The 21,767-nt window shown below is 44.9% G+C and overlaps 1 protein-coding gene across 3 annotated transcripts in view; it reads left to right on the forward strand.

Annotated features, from left to right (window-relative positions):
* Nucleotides 1-11,882, forward strand: part of MTHFD1L (methylenetetrahydrofolate dehydrogenase (NADP+ dependent) 1 like) — a 188,306-nt gene extending 176,424 nt beyond the window's left edge. For all 3 annotated transcript variants that reach the window (XM_077896736.1, XM_077896745.1, XM_077896755.1), the window contains 2 exons: nt 4,765-4,885; nt 11,515-11,882. In XM_077896736.1, coding sequence (XP_077752862.1) covers nt 4,765-4,854 — 90 coding nt within the window. In that variant the 3' untranslated portion in view covers nt 4,855-4,885; nt 11,515-11,882. The remainder of the gene's footprint in view (nt 1-4,764; nt 4,886-11,514) is intronic.
* Nucleotides 11,883-21,767: the final 9,885 nt, after the last annotated feature.

A 21,767-nucleotide genomic window follows, 5' to 3' on the forward strand; every position in this document is an offset into this window, starting at 1 on the left:
ACTAGGTCCTGGGCACCTTGGTGTCCCCATAGTGAGCCCTCATCAAAGGCTGCTGAGTTGAATGAAACATTACCGCATCCCTTCACGCAGGAACAGGACCTCATAGGCCACCAGGAAAGATGTGTACTCCAACAGGACACATCCCCATGCTCTCAGAGTATTGCTAGCTACTAAACAGAGATCATATCTACTAAGGGCTAATACTGCCATGCTCTGTATTTATGCTTGATCTTAGCCAAAAAGCTGAGAAGCAATGGACACTGTAGTTACAACTCAGAAAATACTTTGGCTTAATAAGGGATGCACATTTTGGAGTTATTATTTCATAAGCAGGAAAAATCTCTTTATTTAAGTTATAGCATAATGTAGTTAACTATTACAGTCTTTTTCAATTCTTACATTTTCTTACAACCGACATTCAATTCTTAAAACCAAGGTAATATATATCAACTGTGCTCTATCATCTTTTGGAGGGAGGGAAGACGTGTGTAGAACGGGATTTCACCTCAGATCGTGAACTGCTAGAACAAAACAGATGTGAGCAAAAATGCTTATTTCTGAACCAAAATGAAACTGGATGATTTATGCAGTATGAAAAGTAGTAGATTTAAGGAGAAGTCAAAAAAATTTCAAACACAACAAAACAACAACAATCTTGTGGTTAAGTAGAACTTATGATCCTATCATGAAACATAATTTTTAATAATCTCTCTACTCACATGCAAAATATTCTTTTACTTACAATGACTACTTTTAAGTATATGAATATTTTCTCTTTACGTAGGCTTAATGTATGTTGATACCATAGAATTCATCATTTCTCCAAAGTTTAGCCCCAAATCACTAATGATTTGGAAGATTTGTTGTAGTTAAAACTGCAGTCATGAAGGGCAAAAGCCCTTGTTTTTCAGCCTTTGTAAAAGAATCCATTGATGTAGCATGACAAGTAAGTACAATTTAGTGGCCTCCCGGTTTTTTTAAACAGGGGGCCTTCTTGGAGGACACACAAATAAAGTCAACACAGATCACCTCTGACCCCAGGCGTGGGGCCAGAGGTCAGCTCCCAGGGCTGTCCAAATTCCTTCTTTAACATAGTACAGTTCTGGCTCTTGTCTAGAGACACAGCCCTTGGATAACAGAGTTTTTCATTGGGAGAGAATTTGATGTAAGTGTCATAGGCCTTGTTAACATAATTCCATATTGTGTTGGCTAGGCAGGAGAACTTTTATTTTAAAAGGAGATTTAGGGATGCTTAAGTGACTCAGTGGTTGAGCGCCTGCCTTTGGTTCAGATCATAATCCTGGAGTCCCAGGGTCGAGTCCCGCATCGGGCTCCCTGCATAGAGCCTACTTCTCCCTCTGCCTGTCTCTCTCTCTCTCTCTCTCTCTCTCTCTCTCTCTCTATCTATCTATCTATATATATATATATATATATATATATATATATAAAATGAATAAATAAATCAATAAAAGTAGATTTATTGGGGATCGCTCTTTGTCCACAGGGTGGGGAGTCCCTTCACTCTTCAGACTTTTCAGACTCTGCTTTTTTGTTTGCTGTTGCCAGGCCCCAATAAGTAGCCCTAATTCTTGGAAGCGATGATTGCATAACCGGAAAGGAACATGGAAGTCTTCTGATAGAACTTATTTTCTCCCACTGAGAGAAATGGGTTGAAAATAGAGGAAACATATTTCACACCTCCCATCATTTGATATTTTGGCTCCTCTTAGTTCCCAGTTTTGCTCTGAAAGAATCGGAATGACAAAAAAAAAAAAAAAAAAAAAAAGGCAAGCTCTGCTTCACTGCAGCCAGTAGAGGAGCTCTAGGAATAACATGAATCACACTCTGTCTTAACATCAGCCAAAGAAGTTAATGATGAAGCGCTGAATTTTCACGTCAATAAAAATTGCATCAACAAGCAGGCAGTGGAGTTGTGTTCTCTACAGTACAAGCTGCCACTGTGGCTTTGGTCGGATGGGCCAAGGTGCACAGCATTCTTCCTGAACTTTCTCACCATGTGTGGATTTAGGCCTGTCTCTGAATGCCATCTGCCCCGGGGGACAGGACTATTGCAGCCTCCAAAGCTTCAAAGTCTGGGCAACATTCTAACTACTAAATGTGCCTTCGACCTCCAGAGTTGATTTAAGAGATGGGGCTGCATTGCTGTGGCTAAATATGATTATTTCTTTCTTTCTCTTAAGATTTTACTTATTTATTTGACAGAGAGAGAGCACAAGCAGGGGGAGCAGCAGAAGGAGAGGGAGAAGCAGGCTCCTCGTGGAGCAGGGAGCCCAACGCGGGGCTTGATCTCAGGACCCCGGGATCATGACCTGAGCTGAAAGCAGACACCTAACTGACCGAGCCACCCAGGTGTCCCTTGGTCATTCATTTCTGAAACTAGAAAATGCTGGTTCCTTTCTCCAAATGCACACCCCCACACACATTATAAAGGCATCTTCGAATGCCCACGTCAGAATGTAGTGAGGCAGGAAAACTGCTGTAGAGTATCCATTGTGAATTGTACACAGGCAACTGGCAAAAAAAAAAATCGGAACAGTTGCCACCAGTGACCTTGGTGCTTGGTGTCCCAGTGCTAGAAGAGCAAACGTGGGTTTCCTTCTGGGGTTCCTCAGATGTGTGCAGCCACTGAAGTAACCAGAGAAAAATGCTCTGCTAAGAACAAAAACGTAACAAGGATAAGTAGCCATCAGTATCAGTAAAGTTTTAAAATACAGCAAGTGGTTCCCCCCACTCCCCACCCTTAAGCAGGCTCTGTGCCGAAACTTTATTTGCAATTAGTTGTTTGAAACCCGGAGCACATTTTCCCAAAGACATGTTATAAATGGTAGCTATATTCCAGGCAGGGCTCCGAAGCCTTTTTAACCCATGATGTCCCTAACATGCAGTCCTATACAATTAGCCAGACAGGAGCTAGCCACTGTACATCTCAGTGTTGATGCATTCAGCCACACGGAGAACACACACGCAGCCCCCCTCGCCACACTCTCGAGGAGCAGATGGTTAGTGAGGCCAGCAGGTGCACAGATGTCCTCCCTGCCAGGGGTGAATCAGGCTTTCCTGTCCCCTTCCTCCTCACTACGCCTAGCAGGGGGAGCCCCCTTCCCTGTGCTAAAGGAGACCTCCTCGGCCACACTGTCCAAGTTGGCGCTTCTCAAACGGGAACGTGCACATGATTCACGTAGGAGTTGCTAAAGTTGCAGATTCTGGCTCAGCACGCCTGAGGTGGGTTCTGAGATTTGAAATTTCAAACAGGCCCACAGTGATGTCAATGCTACTGGTCCACAGACCATACCTAGTACAGGCAGCAAGAGGGTGTCACATCATGGACTGGGGTCAGGGGGTGGGTGGCGCATGGCAGAGAGGGATGTCCCAAGTCATTGCAGAAGGGATGTAGCAGGTAAGAGAGCTGAGCTCTGCTGCTGGGGGGAAGCAGTGCATGGACCCTGGAGCTGTAAGGGCTAGCATTTTCACAGCATCATCTCACTAGAATGTTCTCCAGCCAGGGCAGGCAGTTTTGCAAGACCCAGCACTTAATCCTTGAAGAGCTAAGCTAAGCACAGTCCCAGGTGTCTTTTCTCCAAATGATTGCATGCAGCACTGCTTAACGAGCATCCTTTTTGTGAAAAGTGCAATATTAAAGCATAGTAGGAAATACTAAAATAATCAATGAAGACTAGATCATCCAGGAGCCTCACAATCTAGACCCTAGACCGTGTTTTAGTGTGTGAGTCACCGGAGGAATCAGCAGTTTTCCCCAGGATACCAAGGGTTTCTGGTTCAAGTGGGCAGAGATGTGCTTTGATAAACTCTGATCTGGACACACTGCCCCAGAGCAGCAAGGAGGGTAGGCCTGGTTTTAATCCTGTCTCCACCACTGACTTGCTGGATGTCCTTGAGCACATGCCTTTGTGCCTGAATGCCCTCTGTCCTATGGAAAATTGAGACTGAAATTAGTACCCACCTTCAAGGGTAGTAGGGGACTTAATTAAGTTATCCATGTAAAAGCCATAGACTCATAGAGTGCCCCAGCGGTCGCGGTAGTTGTTCAACGAGTCATTTGAGGTGATAGGCATGCAGTCCAATTTCCCATTTTGCCACTCACAACCTGTGTGATCTTGGGCAAGTGGTTTAACCTCTGTAGACCTCAGCATCCTTCCTTGTAGCGTGGAAATAATAATCAAATTACCTACCTTGTAGGTTGTTGGGAGGGTAAAAAAAAAGGGAAACTTGGCATAGCGTCTAGTGCAGAATAAGGGGTCAGTAAACATCGGTTACTGTTCTTACGGTGAGCAGAGCAGATGCCATCAGGACAACAGTTTCCAAACTGGCCTTGGAGAATTGTCGATTTTACAAAAATGTGTCTTGCAGGTGAGGAGGAGGCTGCTGTTCACTTCACCCACACTCCCTGGCCCCTTCAACCAAAGGGTCTCCACTTTCTTAAAGGTGTGATTTAGAAAGAAACGGTTTGAAAATCAGTCTCAGAGCTACGATGTGCTATGGGGCCATGGGGGGAGGTAAATGGTCTCCATTTCCAGGAAGTTGACATCTGCCATTTCTATTTCATTTCCTAAACAAAGATTGAAATAGCAGATGGCAAATTTAAAGAGCTACAGGTATGTCTGACCCGAAGTGATGGGAAGCTGAATTGAATTATGTAGGTAACGTTGGTCATTAGATGTACCGTGTTCGGAGTTCTCACTTTGCAGCATCTGCTGATATATCATATTCTGTTTTCTCCTCCAGATGAGCACCATGCCGGGGCTGCCGACCCGGCCCTGCTTCTATGATATAGATCTTGATACGGAAACGGAGCAAGTTAAAGGCTTGTTCTGAATGAACCCGACTTCCACAGAACCCAGTTCAGGTACGATGCTGTGCTTTCTACTGGCTTTTTTTTTTTTTTTTTTCTTTTTTCCTTCCTTTCTTTTAGTTTTCCTTTATTTGGGTTTTCTAATATATCACCGGTCACAAAACACAGTCTGATAAGTCATTTCCTGATTTGGTTACTGTGAATTTCTACCTAATAAGAGCGTGACTCCAGTCACTCCAAGATGTGGATATGCAGTTAGATGGGCTCCAGTCCAGTGAAAGTCAAATCATTTCCCCTTTGAATACAGATTTATTTAAGGCATCTCTTGCCAAAAAAAAAGGAACCCTGTAAACTCATAAAAAGAATATTTCCAGAATTAAAGTTATACCGTGTCCCTCCTCATTCATGTGAGTACAGTCTAAGAACACAACCCCTGCCCCACCCCACAGTGGATGCCCGGAAGCACAGATCGTACTGAACACCGTGTATACCATCCTTTTGCCTATACGTTACATGCATGTGATAAAGGTTAGTTTTCAAATTAGGCACAGCAAGAGATTAACAACAATAACTGCTAATAAAAGAGAGCGGGTCATAGCAAAATGCTGTAATCAAAGTTATATGAATGTGGTCTTTCTCTCTCCCTCTCTCAAAATATTTTATTGTACTGCACTTGCCCTTCTTCATGTGATGATGTGAGATGATAAAATGACTATGGCTACATGATGAGGTGATGTGAGGGGAATGACGTAGGTGTCGTGACATAGCTCTAGGCTGCTATTGACCTTTTGACACTAAGTCAGGAGGATCATCTTCTTCCAAACCACACTGATTGTTGGATAACTAAAACCATGGAAAGAGAATCCACAGATGAGGGGGGACCCCAGTGTCTGCAGTCATTTTGAAAGTATAACGTTACCTTTCTACCACCTACCTCTTGGTATACAGTTAGAATCCTGTGACGGAGGAATCTGGATTTGTTCACTCCGTAGGGCTGCCATAACAGAGTAGACAGCTCAAAACCACAACACTTATTCTCCTGAAGTTTTAGAGGATAGAAACCTAAAGTCAGGGTGTCAGCCAAGTCATGCCCGCTCTGAAACTGGTAGACTCTTCCCAACCTCTAGTAGCTGCCAGTAGTCCTTGGTGTTCCTCGGCTACAGCCACGTCACTTCCACCTCCACCTCCGTGACCAAAGCATTCTCCCTGTGTGCCTGTCTTCCCGTGGCATTCTCTTCTTGTAAGGACACCGGTCACATTGAATTAGGGCCCACCTTACTGACTTTATCTGGGGATCAGGACATCCACATATCTGTTCGCGGACAATTTAACCCATAACACTCACAACTGTGGCACAGCAGATGAATTAGGCTCTTATACCACTGGAAAGACACATGAAGACGCACCTGGTTGTCTAAGGCAGAGGGCCCAGTGAGTCATAGGAAGGACAGAGCAGCAGAAATGAGACCCCTGGATGGCTCATGGCCCTCACAGTTAAGGGGTCAGGGTTCAACTTGGAGCTCCCTTAGGCAGCCCACAGGGTCCCTGGGTCTTACTCATGTCTGCCCCTCAGTACTCCAGCCATAACCTCCTGGCTACTGTCCTCACCTCCCTTCATGAAGAGAAATGACCACCCTCCTAATCATGCTCTCTGTAAACCCCATCAGCAGTTGTAAAGGCTTGAAGCAGTGTTTCTCCATCCCATATATCAAACATGTCCTCACCATATTTGCAAAACACATTCCTTTTTCAAAACAGACCCGGTGCAGTCTCCCCACTCGCTCCTTTCCTGTTCCTTAGCCCAGCACCCCACCCCGCCTTCTGCCAGCATACCATGGGCCTGCCAGACGAGCTTCCTTGACCTAAAGACACTTACCTCCAGTTCCCCGAGTTATGGCCCTGAGCCAGGCCTCCAGGATTCTCACTTTTGTTGGTTTCACTACCAGTAGTCAACATGGGGAGACCGTTTCCTCTTTTTGTAAGTCTTTGTTGCTAAAACGCTGAAGACCTAGGCTACAATGAGAAAAGTAAGGGACCATACCTCTGTGAAATTACATTAACACAGGTGTGGAATTGTTTGGGTTGGGTCGTATGTGGTGTTTGGTGCTATTTATATGTGCCCATCACTGAGGAGTGGGGGCGATATCTAGCTTTAACCATAACCGCATTTCATATCTGCGTCAGTACTGACAAAGAGAATTCCACAAAATAAACTAAAAAAGACTAATTTAACAAAAAAGCCTGCACACAGAAGCCTGGATAATGATGCTGTTTTGGTCTTTGGGGATAATTGTGCATTTCATGTCAAGAACCCATTGTGCCAAAAAAAAAAAAAAAAAAGAACCCATTGTGCCATATTTCTGCCATTTGTCACTTTTTCCCAGTACCTAGTACAAGTGTGTATCATCCTTCGCCTCACGTAGATCGAACTTTTCCTGCCTTGTGATCCATTTTCATTTGTTCTCCAAGTGGGTAATAAAAACCCAATTATACCTCAGTTATCACAACTAAGACTCGGGTAATGTCGAGGGCTACATCCTTAGCTTTCTTATCACACTTAAATCGTTAGGTTTGTGTTCCCTAGCAAGCATTCCTCCGGATTTTATTTAAAGGCTGAGCAAGGGTTGGAGGTCAGCATCCCTTGGAGGCAGGTGCTGTCCCAAGAAGTTAGGTCCTTCCCCTGTGGTTGCGGAGCAGAGGTAGCTGCAGAGTGGCCCTGACTCACAGGCCTGCAAGCCTGTCTTTCTCCTGCTCAGCCCTGCCTCTCCTTCTGTAGCTGGCACAAGTCACTTTGCCATCCCCATCACACATCGTGCTGGCTTCAACCCAGCAAGATGAGTGGTTTTATTTCAGCGCCACGTAAACTCTGACCCAAGAAGGTCAGCAGCATGCTCAACTTGCACAGCTAATAAACACAAATGCCGAGACTTGGTCAGGATCTCCTTTCTCTACCTCACCCCACACTTTATGCCCAAACCAAAGGATGCCCTCTGCATCTCAGTCACAGAGTAAGTGAACTTTGTGCCATTCTAGAAGATGGTAACCAGTTATTTGCACAGACCTATAATTTTGGGATCACTGGGTGATTTTTTTTATATATATATATAACCAAAGATAATTATTTGGGCATTAAAAGCTATGACTTTGTCCAAGTTCTCTTCAATTCAAGTATAATAGGGCTGTCTCTCGTTGAGCTCTCTCACTGAATGTCACTTTCCCTTCCTACTCGCTCATCCAGGGCTCCTCCCTGCTCCGTGAACTGCCCAATCCCGTTTCTAGGCTGGTTGGGCAGTGGTTCAAAACCCCATCACTTGACCCTGCTTACGCAACTGAAAATGGATCCAGTGTCACAGGAGCAAGCCACGGTTCAAAGCAGATATTCCTTCTCAAGGGCTCCCCAGGATCATGACCCCACAAACAGTCTCTCTGTTCTGTGCCCTCACACGTAGGGCAGTCCAGGAGCACCTCCACTAACAGTCAGAGAGGTCTGTGGCTAGTAAACGTACAAAAAATTAAAATGTTAACACTTGGGTGATAGTCTACTTAGACATTTGGGCAACAGAAAAGGAAATGTCTGGCTGGTTGCTCTGCTCCCACAGCAGTCAGATTCCAGATAGTTCCATGCACTCAGCTGCAGAGCAGCACGCTCGTTATACTTTGTGGCACGTGTTGCAGACGTGAGCCACATGGAAGACTGCACTCCATTGACGACTGTTTCTTTCTTTCCACTTCCTCCCTCTTCCTGCTTACTTCACCCTCTAGGGAATAGTGTGAGACTTCATATGAACAGGAGATGCCAGGAAATCACCAGAATGTGAGCTCTTGCTCCTTGCCAGGGCTTCCCTGTGGTGCTTTCACTATTGTTCGAAGAAGAGCATGATTCATTCTTCTGGATGGCACCAAACAGAACTAATTAAAATAAGTTGTTTGTCCCAATGAAACTGATCCTGCCACATTACTCTTCAGTCTTTTGTTTGCAGATGGTTGGAGTTGGAGCTTTGATTCCCCCCACCACCACCCTTTTGGTTTCTCATTCTGAACCTTTCTCATATTTCTGAGCCTCAGCAGGCTTCAGATGGACAATAAAGTCTGGCAGATTTCCTGAAGAATGCAAAGACTCCCTTACTTCGTCTTGATGTGCAGTTATGTTGAGTACATCAGATTGACTCGAGTCCTGCTTTAATGTTATTACCAAAAGAAGTTTTTCTTGAACTGCACGTGCAAAAAAGAAGAATATAATACCAGCTCACTTCTTCCCTAAGCTGCCTGTGAGCAGAAATTTTCAGTGATATTTAATAATCATAAATGGATTAATCTTAATCTTGAGAGTGTGGTTGCTGCCTGCAGCCCTTCTGCGGTCAGGGTTTGTCATTCCCAGTTGGCAAACCACAAGGTTTCAGGGTTCCCATGGTAGCACCTGGGCTCTGTGACTTGGGTCTTTTTCTTTTCTTTTCTTTTTAATTTAAATTTGAGTTAGTAAACATATAGTGTGATCTTGGTTTCTCGAGTACAATTCAGTGATTCATCACTTACATAAAACACCCGGTGATCATTAAAACTGTCTTTTCAAGGAACAGCTCAGGGATCCCTGGGTGGCTCAGCGGTTTAGTGCCTGCCTTCAGCCTAGGGTATGATCCTGGAGTCCTGGGATCGAGTCCCACGTCAGGCTCCCTGCACGGAGCCTGCTTCTACCTTTGCTTCTATCTCTACCTCTGTGTGTGTGTGTGTATGTGTGTGTGTGTGTGTGTGTGTCTCGTGAATAAATAAATAAAATCTTCAGGGAACAAAAAAAAAAATCTTCAAGGAACAGCTCAAAAACTGTTGATTGTCATTAAACTCCAAGAAAAAGTCAGTGAGTACAGCACCTCAAGCCATCCTTAGAGTACACAATTAGAAGCCCAAACCACTTAAATAAAAGATGATGGTGACTAAATCTAAAGATGCCCTCTTTAACATCTCATTGACATCTGAAAGGTGGTAATAATCAAATCTCTCCTATCTAACTAAAATGGAATATTTTGAAGTTTAACAATTGGGAAATTCTTAACTCCCTTTCAAAGAAACTTTTTGGGATGTCTGGGTGGCTCAGACGGTTAAGCATCCGACTCTTGATTTCAGCTCAGGTAATGATCTCAAAGTCCTGAGATCAAGTCTGCATTGGGTTCCACCGTGGGCATGAAGCCTGCTTAAGATTCTCTCTCCCTCTGTCTCCCCCACTGCTCACACGTGTGTGTGTATGTGTGTGTGCACATTCTCTCTCTCTCACCCCTTCCCCTCAAAAAAAAAAAAGAAGAAAAAAAACTTGTTTGGGCACTCTGGTTTCTTACCAGTCCCATACCAAGATAGAATGTTTCATATATTCTGTCTTCATAAAATTCTGATATTGGATTTGGTTTTTTTTATGAATAACTAGATAACAATAAACAGCTGATTACTTTTTAAATTCTCACCATAGCTATTGCATTTCCAATTCGTAAAATCTATATTCAGACTTTCTGTACTTCTACCAACACTCTGACTCTTCTTAAAATGTGGAACCACATACTCTCAGCCCCTTTAAACACAAAACCACTGGATACTAAGGTCACGTGGCTAACCAGCTGGTCTTCCACGCATCTCACGTTTGGAAGGTCTTTCCAGACTTGCTCTCCTGGGGTTATTTCCAGGCCACTAAGCCCACCCTCATCCCCCTCACCCTCCTTCCCTCCTCACAAGTCACTGAGCCTCAGGTCTAGGATCATCAGAGCCACCAAATGACGCTGGCCACCTCTCTGAAGGGGTGAGGTCTGCAGCAGGCAATCTCCTTTCGTAATCTCAAAAATATTTTTTTGTTAATGATTATGCTTGCAGTGCTTCTGTCTTCTGTTTACTTCCCTGACATGAATCAGGTGCCAGGGGAGTGTTCTGAGTCCCTTGTCTTCATCACTGTCTTCTGTTCTAAAGCTAAGCAAGCATCCTTTCTGGCTCCAGACCCCTCGCTCATCTGTGGGAGGCTGACTCACTGTATTCCAGCCAAGTGTGAACTCCTGGCCCAGCAGATAAATTCTTCCATGCACAAATTCAGGTTAAAGTCCAAATCCTTGCCTTTATATTTCTTCTGCAGTGGTGAACACGTATATTCTGGAAATGAGGTGTTTGTTCTTTCTAAAATGTTGTTTGTTCACTTTTCTAAGAGATTGCAGGTCCAGCAGTGTCCAAGAGTCTTAATATTCCTTGAAAAACAGCAAAGCTTTAACATCAGTAAGAAGGCCCAGATCTCCTCCCTTCTATTCGTGCCCTAAATGCATTTTTCAGACCTGCTTTCTGTGCCTACTATAAAAGAGAAACCAAAATCAAAGACGACAGGATTCCTAATCTAAAATCCTGAGTGTTCTCACTCAGCAGGATCCTAGAGACTGTGGAGCCCAAATTTAGAATCTTGGAATTTCTGCTTGATGTTTTCAGAGGTTCAGAGTGCTGCCTGCAGGGTCATGCTGACTCGGTCCCAGAGTGATGCGGAATCGAATTCTCCACTGCTTTTAAAAGATTCCAGATAGGGATCCCAGCCTCGTCTTGGGAATAGAATTGCTTATCTGCTGTTGAATTTTCTTATAGTCTCCAGCTTTTTTAGAACTCTATTAACAGTTTAACACCATAGAGTAAAACGCTGCTCTTAAACCCCTGAAACATGTTTTGTGTCTCAGGCTCCCAAAATGCAGACAACTCCTCGCCTTTTGCTGCTGTTGGAGAAGAAAGCAAATCTGAAATATGCTTCTTGCGCAACGCGGGAGAAATGGGGAAACAGGCCAAAGATTTATTCTTCGTTCAAGACCGAATTCTGTGTGCAACCGAGTACAGTGTCCGGTGAAAGGACCTCCACCGGGTTTGAAAGCAACTAATTTATTTTCCATTTCAGCAGAGTTTACATTATTTCCCATTGCTTACACTTGAGAATGTTTATTTTACGAGGACTAAGGGATTAAGAGAGCGCGAACGAAAAGGTAGCATCTTCTACTCTGGAGTTTTCTATGTTGTCTTTGAACTGCAAATAAACATGTATCTAGAAAACCAATCAGTAAGTTTTTCCATGCCAGATAAAACTCTCTGCTCTCTAGAGATAACTGTTCACACTGGGGTTGTGACCCGACACTGATTTTCTAGAAAATTATGAATGCAACCAGGGCTTTGTAAACCCAACAAGAAAGAATTCTCACTCACATAGACACACACACACAAATACATGGTCCATTGTGACATCGTCTGACTGCCAGACAGTCGTAATATACTATAGAACAAAGTGCATTTTATATCCAGAACTGTTTTTCAGTGCCAGTGAAGTTTACATCACTTAACATAGAAACTAATGGGTTGATGCTCATTTCTTCCCCCAATGAACGAATCTCAGTGGCCATTAAGCTTTCAAAGGCCTGTAGGGCAAAGGAAGGAGACTCTGAAAGGTCAGGTGTTTGGCAAATGTTTTTCCATTTGTCCAACCCTTCATCCATAGGGCAGAATGTTCTATGGCCTGTACCCACTTCCCGGGAGTTGCTGACCCTTTTTTGTTAACATTTTTTCCTACAGTAACATAAAATTATATAAAAGTTAAGACAAAACCTAGGATTCAGGAAAAAACAAGAAGTGATTGTCCTCTAAGCTGTATAAGTAAAATAGTCACCATAAATATCCTAAATGTCCCGCAGGCACATCCTGCAGGAGACCTCACCACCGGATCTTTCCTGTGGTCCTTGCACAACACCCTTCAGTGACCCTGCTCATTAGTTGCTCTGCCCAGAATGTGTCCTTATGCACAGTTCATTTGTTCCGAAACATAGCTTAATAACTAGAAAGCCTCCCCACACAAAGACTGGGTCTCGAGAATGATCTTGCTTGGTGTTTCTGAAGAATGTGTGGCACACACCCCCTCCCCACCCTTTACCTGGGAGTACACCTCTCCAAACACACAGTCAGCTAGTGGCCTCCGTATCTAACTCTTCTGAGATCTGAACAGTCCACAGTAAACTTGTTCTCTGTGCGAGGCCCTCAGTAAGCAGTCTTGCTCATGAGTTCGTTTTTGAGCAGTTGCCTTCTGTTATTTGACTTCTTATAATTTCCCTCTGCTATTTAGTTTCATTTTCCATTTTTGTAAGTGTCTTAGAAAATATATTTTTAGAAACTTATATTCCAAGGGCTTTAGACCAGAGACTTCTTTCCTTACCTCCTTCCACCAGACAGTTCGCCAGTTCATCGAAAAGAAAAAAATAGAAGCATCCCGCACACAGATGTGGAAGAGCTTTTCAAACACTCACAATGAAGGACCTGTAACCCAAGTATTGCTGCACCCCAAACTCTTTTCCCCATTGTGTGGCCTCATTTACCTCCCCTAGATGTCCTACCTGTGCACTCTGATGGATTTGTCTTCTCCCATTCGCTCACCTGCTACAGTGCCCTCATGCCAAGTGATAAGCAGCCTCCACTGACAAGAAAGGGCTGCAGCAGGTTCATCAGTGGGCTTAGCAACTCAATGACTTGAGGCATTCATGGACTGGAGGTGTTATTTTAGGGAAGAGCTCGTTATCTCCCATTTGTTCTGAGGCCAAGGCATAAGGAAAAGCAATCATACCACCTTTGACGTGGTGGATTTAAGTGAGAAGACTTCCCCAGGAGTACAGATCCTGATTTCTCTCTGCCTCTAATTGTAATGTGAGAAACCACTTACCAGAAATGGCAGGGGACCCTGGTGACACCCTGGCACAGACAAGCGGGCTTGCTCCCTCTGCTTGCAGGCCTGTAGCAGCAACCTTTGCAAAGGTTAAGACCCAGACCAGAAGAAGCCTCTAAAAGCTCCCAGGGGAACACACCGCGCGTGCCAGGGGGGGGGATTAACTGCTAATGAGGGAGAGAGGAATACGGACTCCAGAAAATAGATAGCAGCAAGGCAATTAGCCAATCTATTCATTAGTAGACCCCATTAAAACAATATATGAGTATTCCTCACAACATATATCCTCAGGTCTGACATTAGCCAGATTTTTTGTTGTTCATTTTTTTAATATATATAATTTACACATTCCCATAAATAAGAGGGTATATGACATTTACCTTATTTATTCCAGAAAAATCTGCATACACATTCTTGTCCATTGCTTTTACATAAATATATATGTACATGGGGGTACAAGTTAACTAATAATACGTGCACTTTCTAGCATTTGTTACGAACCTAGAATACATATCTATTGAAGTGGACTACTGTGGCAGACCAGTTGGTTAGTAAACAGACCTTCATGTGGTTCCTTAAACTCTAAAAGGCAAACACATACACACACACCCGCAAAGAAGCTCTTCTATAGCTACACTTTAAACAGGGGAGAACAGACTAGAATTCAGGATTCCACAAACTTGAATGGAGGAAAAGAATTTCCATCTTTGTTTTTACTGTCCTCTAACTGATATAGCAATTCCTTCAATTATGAATGTTGACAACAAACCACAGCAGTAAAACAGTACCTATGTCTGCCACCAAGAGAAATCACTGATATTTTAATGTTACATTCCACTTTCTGCAGATATTCAGAGTAGCATTGATGCTCCTCATGAGCTCAAAATGATGGCTACTAGACCAGCCACCACCTTGTTACATCACGTGTAAAAGAGCCACATACATTGCTATCAGCAAATTTGATTACCTTTCCAATATTTTAATAATCACATTTCACTCTCATCGGCTTGCTTTAAACTCATACGTGGCATTTAAAACATTATTCCGAGGAGTGGTGTACAGATTTCACTGCACTGTTGACAGGATCCATGCCACAATAAAGGTTATGATGTAATTCCAACAGCCTAAATCCTGGTTCTATGGCAGCATTGCAGTGCTCTTGGATGTTGATGCGTCTACATTTGTGTCCCAGGTCATTCCTGAGAGTCCTCCATCCAGGGCTCCTGGTCTGAATCTGAAGATTCTTGTTCTGGGAGTGGTACAGGCAATATAAAAGAAGCCTAATACAGATGATATAAATGAAGCTCTGGAAACTGCAGTGTCATGTCAGTGTAAGAAAAGGAAGTGAACAGGGATGCTGGGTGGCTCAGCGGTTGAGCACCTGCCTTCGGCCCAGGCATGATCCTGGAGTCCTGGAATCAAGTCCCACATTGGGCTTCCTGCATGGAGCCTGCTTCTGCTTCTGCCTGTGTCTCTGCCTCTCTCTCTCTCTCTGTGTGTGTGTGTGTGTGTGTGTGTGTGTGTGTGTGTGTGTCTCGTGAATGAATGAATAAATAAATAATAAAATATTTAAAAAGAAAAAAAAAAAGAAAAGGAAATGAACATACAAGTTCCACGACTGAAGGGCTCATATTAGGGCATTCCCCACCATATCCCTAATCCACAGAAATTGTGGGGTGGATTTCACAGCCTAGATGGATTGCCCTGAGACCCCAGATCATAATTAGGACCACTCTTAAAAGAAAGCCTTCATGTTCAGATTTAGCTATTGGTCAATTAGATTTGATTTGACGTCAAGCCGTTATCCATCAAGAGATCTGCAACATTTCTGCTAAAGCCCATAAACTTCCTGAGAGCAAGCCAGTGTCCACAACCCTGGGCAGATAACCATCGGTGATTGGAGCTGGGATACAGCTAAATAGCCAGAGTCCCCCTACTGGACAGCTATTCATGCAATGTGACCTACGGATGCATTATGTTTTGAACGTGCACTAAAATAACCATAGGTTCAAGAGACTATTCTTTGGATAGTCTTAATGATTACTGCTGGGCATACAGACCTCAGTCAAATGGTTGTTTCTAAGACAAAAGGTGGATGTCATGAACCAAAAGAATGGGGAAAACACTTGATAAAGTGAGACCATGTCATCGAGCCTTCAGCAGGAGAACCAAAAAAAGAATGAAATTCTTCCCGTGATCTCAGTCTTACCATTGTGGAAAGTCATCCCAGGTCATCTAATGCTCACTCCTCTCTGCTGCATAAGCTCTGGGGTAGGCCTTATGCAGGACCTCTCCAGGTCCGAAGTATGGTCTCCTGACCTAGCATTGCTTCCCAGAGTCCCAGGCCATGGGTGTGCCCTTTCAGCTATAATTTTTCATGGAGCAGCACTGTGACTGGCTACATCCGGTGTAATCAAGGTAAGCTAAGTGCGTAGGAACTAGTTGAATGCAGAAATCCTCTCTGGACAATTAACAGACTCCAAAGCATTTAGGCTACTTTTATAGGTGTTTGGTTCTATTTTGTTTTGTTTTCTACCTGATCCCAGGACTATCTGCATTAAAACTACCTGAGATTAAAAATGCAGATCCCTGTCTCCATTTAGATCTAATAAATTGGACTCTCTTGGGTCCTGAGAATCCATATTTTGACAAGTTCACTAAATTTTTCTCCTGCATACTAAAGTTTAAAAATAAACTGCAAATCCACATTTGCATCACCATTGTACCTAGCACAATGTTTAACAGGTAGACAAAGCTAAACAAATACTTGAAAGAATGAGTAGGGGCTCATGGGTGGCTCAGTGGTTAAGCATCTGCCTTCAGCTCAGGTCCAGATCCCGGGGTCCTGGGATTGAGTCCCACATCAGACTCCCCACAGGGAGCCTGCTTCTCCCTCTGCCTGTGTCTCTGCCTCTCTCTGTGTGTCTCTTATAAATAAATAAATCTTAAAAAAGAAATGAATGAATGAATGAATGAATTAGTAAATATTTTTAGCCAGCAAGCTCCTGGCCCTCTGTGGCCCCACCTGGGTGTTAGGCATCACCATTACATCCTCTCGATTCCTGATACCCCTTCAGAGCCAAGGAATTCAGTGTTTTTTCTCGAATTTCTTCCCTGCCTTACTCAGCTTTGGCCTCTCAAGCTCCCCAAGCATCTCAAGTGTAATCCTGACACCATCTTGGCAACCATAGACCGTTAGGAAGGCTCAGTGGACAATGAATAAGTGTATGGGGTGGGTCAAATTCAGATCTCCCATCCAAATCTTGTCTAACAGTCCAGATATGTTGAGCAAGGCTCACACCATGCTCAGGGGGTTGGGGAGGACAGTTGGGCTGAGGGAGAGGAGGCAGTCAAAAGATCCCAGAAGCCACTAGAAGTACTTGGAGGGACGGGGTGGGGGGTTGGGGGGGAAGCAGGACCACCTGCAAATGGCTTGAGCTGGCCCTGGGGTGATGACTTTTCACCATGTGCCAGGCGTGGGTATGTATGCATGCGTTGAGTTCATTTTCATAAAATCACACTTAGTGGTGGGCTTCCCTTCTCTTTAGCACCCAGATTTGTATTTTAGTCTCCTGAGATGCTTTGCAAATAAAAACTTGCAAAAACCTTGTCAAACAGTATTTCATAGCAGGATTAGGAGACTATGGACAGGTTCTGAAAACAGCCCATGCCCCCTCCGTTTTGGCAGGGCACAGCCCGGAGAAGAGGGATGTCATTGCCCAGACTGAGTTTGAGGTTAGAGTGTTTATGTAACAAATCCGCTAACTTTAAATATTTCTCGTGGTGGGTTAGGGCCTCAAACCTTTGCCCGGTCCACCACCCTGAATGTCAAATGTTTACTCAGCCCTGTGTGGGCACCTCTATTTATGTGAAAGGACCCTGCGAGTTTAAAGCCTGTTAATATTTTCAATCACACCTCCTGTTGCTTACGTATTTTACAATAAGGATGGCAAGGACAATTTTTCAAAACAATCAGACCACTTAAATTTGTGTGTGCACTGATGAGCTGATACATTTAATGAGTGTTCATTTGGCAAAGTCTTACAATTAAGGAATTTGTCTTCCCCAGAGAATTACATGAGCCCTGATAATTTTCCTCCAAGTCAGCGTCTTGATTACCAACCCCCCTTGACAGAGACAGTGTGTCCCAGACCAACAGCCAAACAGACACCCTGAAGGGACTGAACGGATTCTCCTGGGTCGAGAACAAGCCAACTGTATGAGAAGTGATGCTTTCCAACTTCATCACGGACTTGAGAGCCAAAGAATATTGCAGGGGCCAGATGAAAAAATGCTGAATAACTCCCCGACTCCTCCCAAGGCTTTTTATACTTTGGCTTCATTACCAAGTTTGACATGTGAATTCCCAGAGTATCAGACACCCTCGAGCTCAAATGTTGAGTCCAGAAGTGCCTTCCAGAGGCAAATGTAAATTATTTGGAAATTATTCGTGCCACCTAGCTCCCCGTTAGAATGGATAATTGGCCAACTGTCAATATGTATAAACAGAAGTGACAGACAGAAACACCTACAACAAACCACAGACGAACAGAAAAAAAAAAAAAATCCACCGAGGTGCCGAATAATCAGGGTGGAGGGGAGCCAAGGGAGGTGGGGGGCCCTAGCTCCGAAGTGGTGAGCAAGCTGGGGCTGAACTGGGAACAGCCCGGGGCGGGGAGGGGGGGGGCGGTGAGCAGGGGCCACCCTGGCAGGGGAAGGCGGATCCGTGGTGGCTTCTGGCTTCTGACAGATCCCAACTCGGCGAGGCCACAGTGACAGACGGAGCCGTGGCCAACGCAGAAAAATAGAAAGTATGCAACGTATGGACGTATGAGGTCCTCCTGGAGCCGCATGGAAACCCATTCCATGGACAGCACTGCACCCCAGGACGGCCGCCCTGTGCCGGGCGCCAGGGGTGCGAGGGTCCCTAGGGGCAACATCCCCGCCGCCAGCGGCCACCTGGGAGCACGATCATGCCCCTTGGGAAGTGGTTTGGGACTCCCCGGTTTTAACATTAGAGGGGTCAAAGCAGCTGGTTAGAACACACAGGTTGTTTTTTTTTTTTTTTTTTTTTTTTATTCATTCATGAGAGACACAGATAGAGAGGCAGAGACACAGGCAGAGGGAGAAGCAGGCTCCATGCAGGGAGCCCGACGTGGGACTCGATCCTGGGACTCCAGGACCAGCCCTGGGCCGAAGGCAGGCACCAAACCGCTGAGCCACCCAGGGATCCCCAGAACACACAGCTTTTAAGAGGAAAGGAATGTGATGCCGTCCCCCGAGAACAGCCCCCTTCACACCCCTTCACCCCCGTGTTCCAGCTGAAATACTCGAAAGTACCCAACAATGCGGAGCTCCATCCCAACCCGACGACGTCCTCAGGCCAACCTGAAGACAGAAGCCCATCCAGCTGGCGCTATTGATGGTTTCTAAGGACAGATCAAGCCATGAAAAAGTTCAGTTCTTGGCCGAGTTTGAAGTGGGAGCAGCAATTTGAGCAGCTGCCCCTCATCCGTGCAGACACCTGGCAGCGGCTGGCAGCTCCCAGACAGCCAGTCGGCTGCCGGGGAAGAGGGGGGGGACCGTCCCCAGTCCCCACCCCTGCCACGCAGGGTAACAACTGTCTACAAGAAGGCTCCCAGCCACCCGGGTGGCTCAGTGGTTGAGCATCTGCCTTCGGCCCAGGGCTTGATCCCAGGGTCCCAGGATCGAGTCCCACATCGGGGTCCCTGCAGGGAGCCTGCTTCTCCCTCTGCCTGTGTCTCTACCTCTGTGTCTCTCATGAATAAATAAATAAAATCTTTTAAAAAAGGAAAAAAAAATAAGCAACCTCTCCAGACCAGGACTGTAAGATCAGTGTGACCAACATGGGTGAACGTCCTAGAAGGCAGACCTGTGAACCAGGCCCCTAACCCGGAGGATGGAAGTGCAAAGAGTTGTTGTTTGTACAACCCCATCTCCCCCACCCTCCGTCCCGGGCCCCTTCCCCCTCTCCTTCCTGGTGCCCTTGACCACCCCTCCATGCCTCAGGGATGCCCTTTCCTTCCTGCTCCACCCTCCCAGGCCCTGGGTCTGGGCTCCCAAGCATAAAGCCCCCTTGCCTGGGCCCCGGGTCTTTGTACAGAACTGCTGAGGACAGACAGGGCCAGTTCTCACCATTTCAAATATCATCTCAGGGACAGAGAGATTCTGATTCTTAGAATGCAACCACAGATTCACTCCAATAAGGCTGAACTTTTAATGCAGTTTTCACCACAACCCAACTATTTCTTATCTTTGCATTATCAAATTAAAAATATATCGTCAAAGGGCACCTGGCTGGCTCAGTTGGTAGAGCACGTGATTCTTGAACTCAGGGTCATGAGTTCAATCCCCATGTGGTGGGGTGTGGAGCCTACTTAAAAATAATAATAATAATTTATTATAAAATAATAAAATATTTTTTTAAAAAACAAAAAATATATCATCAAGGATATCACTGTCATTCTAAACCACAGATGGGATTGTTTGGTTTGGTTGTTAATCGTAGCAATGAAATGGACTCTGTGCAATTGCAGTTTATCCCATTTTTAAAACCTGTTTCTTTTTTTTTTTTAAGATTTTATTTATTTATTCATGAGAGACACAGAGAGAGAGAGAGAGAGGCAGAGACACAGGCAGAGGGAGAAGCAGGCTCCATGCAGGGAGCCTGACGTGGGACTCGATCCCAGGTCTCCAGGATCACACCCTGGGCTGAAGGCAGGTGCTAAACCGCTGAGCCACCCGGGCTGCCTAAAACCTGGTTATTTCTACCATAACAAAAAAGAATTCCTCAAAATTCAAATATAGCATTACCCTACGACCCAGTGATTCCACTCCTAGGTGTACACCCAAAGAATCGGAAACAGGGACTCAAACAGAAACTCGTTCATCCATGTTCACAGCAGCATCATTCACAACAGCCAAAAGGCGGAAACAACCCCAGCGTCCATCGACAGATGACTAGATAAACAAAATGTGGTCTATCCACACAATGGATGTGGCTGGTACGTGTGCCATGACATGAGTGGACCGTGCGAACATCATACTGAGAGAAGTAAGCCAGATATAATAGCACAAATATTGTGTGATCCTACTTTTATGAAAATATCTAGAGTGGGCAAATCCGTAGAAACAAAAAGTGAACTCGAGGTTAACAGTCCGGGATACAGAACTTCTACTTGGGTGATAAAAAATCTGGGAATTAGGGAGTGGTGATGCTTACACGATGTTGTGAAGGTCATTAATACCATTGAATCGCACACTTTTCTTTTTTTAATTTAACTTGCCAGCACATTGAATAACACCCAGTCCTCGTCCCATCAAGTGTCCCCCTCAGTGCCTGTCACCCCAGTCACCCCATCCCCCCACTCTCCTCCTTGTCTGCAACCCTTTGTTTCCCAGAGTTAGGAGTCTCTCAAGGTTTGTTTCTCTCTCTAATTTTTACCCACTCAGTTTCCCTCCTTTCCCTTATAATACGTTTCACTATTTATTTGAATTGTACTTTTTTAAATGGTTAAAATAGCAAATTTTGTGTTTTGTGTATTTTAGCACCAAAAAAAATTGAAAAAAAAATCAGGCTTTTTTTGAGTATGACAATTTTTGGCTACAGAGTAATTATCATTTTTACTGGCCTATATGTAAAGCCATCATTGGGCAGCCCGATGGCTCAGCAGTTTAGCGCCGCCTTCAGCCGGGGCATGATCCAGGAGTCCCAGGATCGAGTCCCACGTTGGGCTCCCTACATGGAGCCTACATGGAGCCTGCTTCTCCCTCTGCCTGCGTCTCTGCCTCTCTCTCTCTCTCTCTGTCTCTCATGAATAAATAAAATCTTTTAAAAAAATACTTTTAAAAAATAAATAAAGCCATCAAAATGACATTATTTCCAACACACAACCCCAGTTCTGAATGTCTTTAGAACACAGCCGACGTGAGCAGCGCCTCCCCGCAGACGGCCTGGGGATGCCCTTAGCTGGCGGATGGGGCCAGAGCCAGCGGCAGAGCACAACCCCCCGCCTCATCGCACCCAGCCCTGGGCTTCCTGCTGGAGCAACTGGCCACACTGCTCACCCCCAGAAATCCTCAGTTTCCCCATCGCACGATAACAACAGCAATTATTTTGCAGAGTTGTGGCGAAGATAAAGTGTGTTGTAAGTGTAATGTGCTTATACAGTGCTGGCACACAGGAGCGCTCACAATTAAGCTATTATTCTTATTCAT

This window comes from Canis aureus, chromosome 1 (assembly GCF_053574225.1).
Source record: "Canis aureus isolate CA01 chromosome 1, VMU_Caureus_v.1.0, whole genome shotgun sequence".
Classification (NCBI taxonomy): Eukaryota; Metazoa; Chordata; class Mammalia; order Carnivora; family Canidae; genus Canis; species Canis aureus.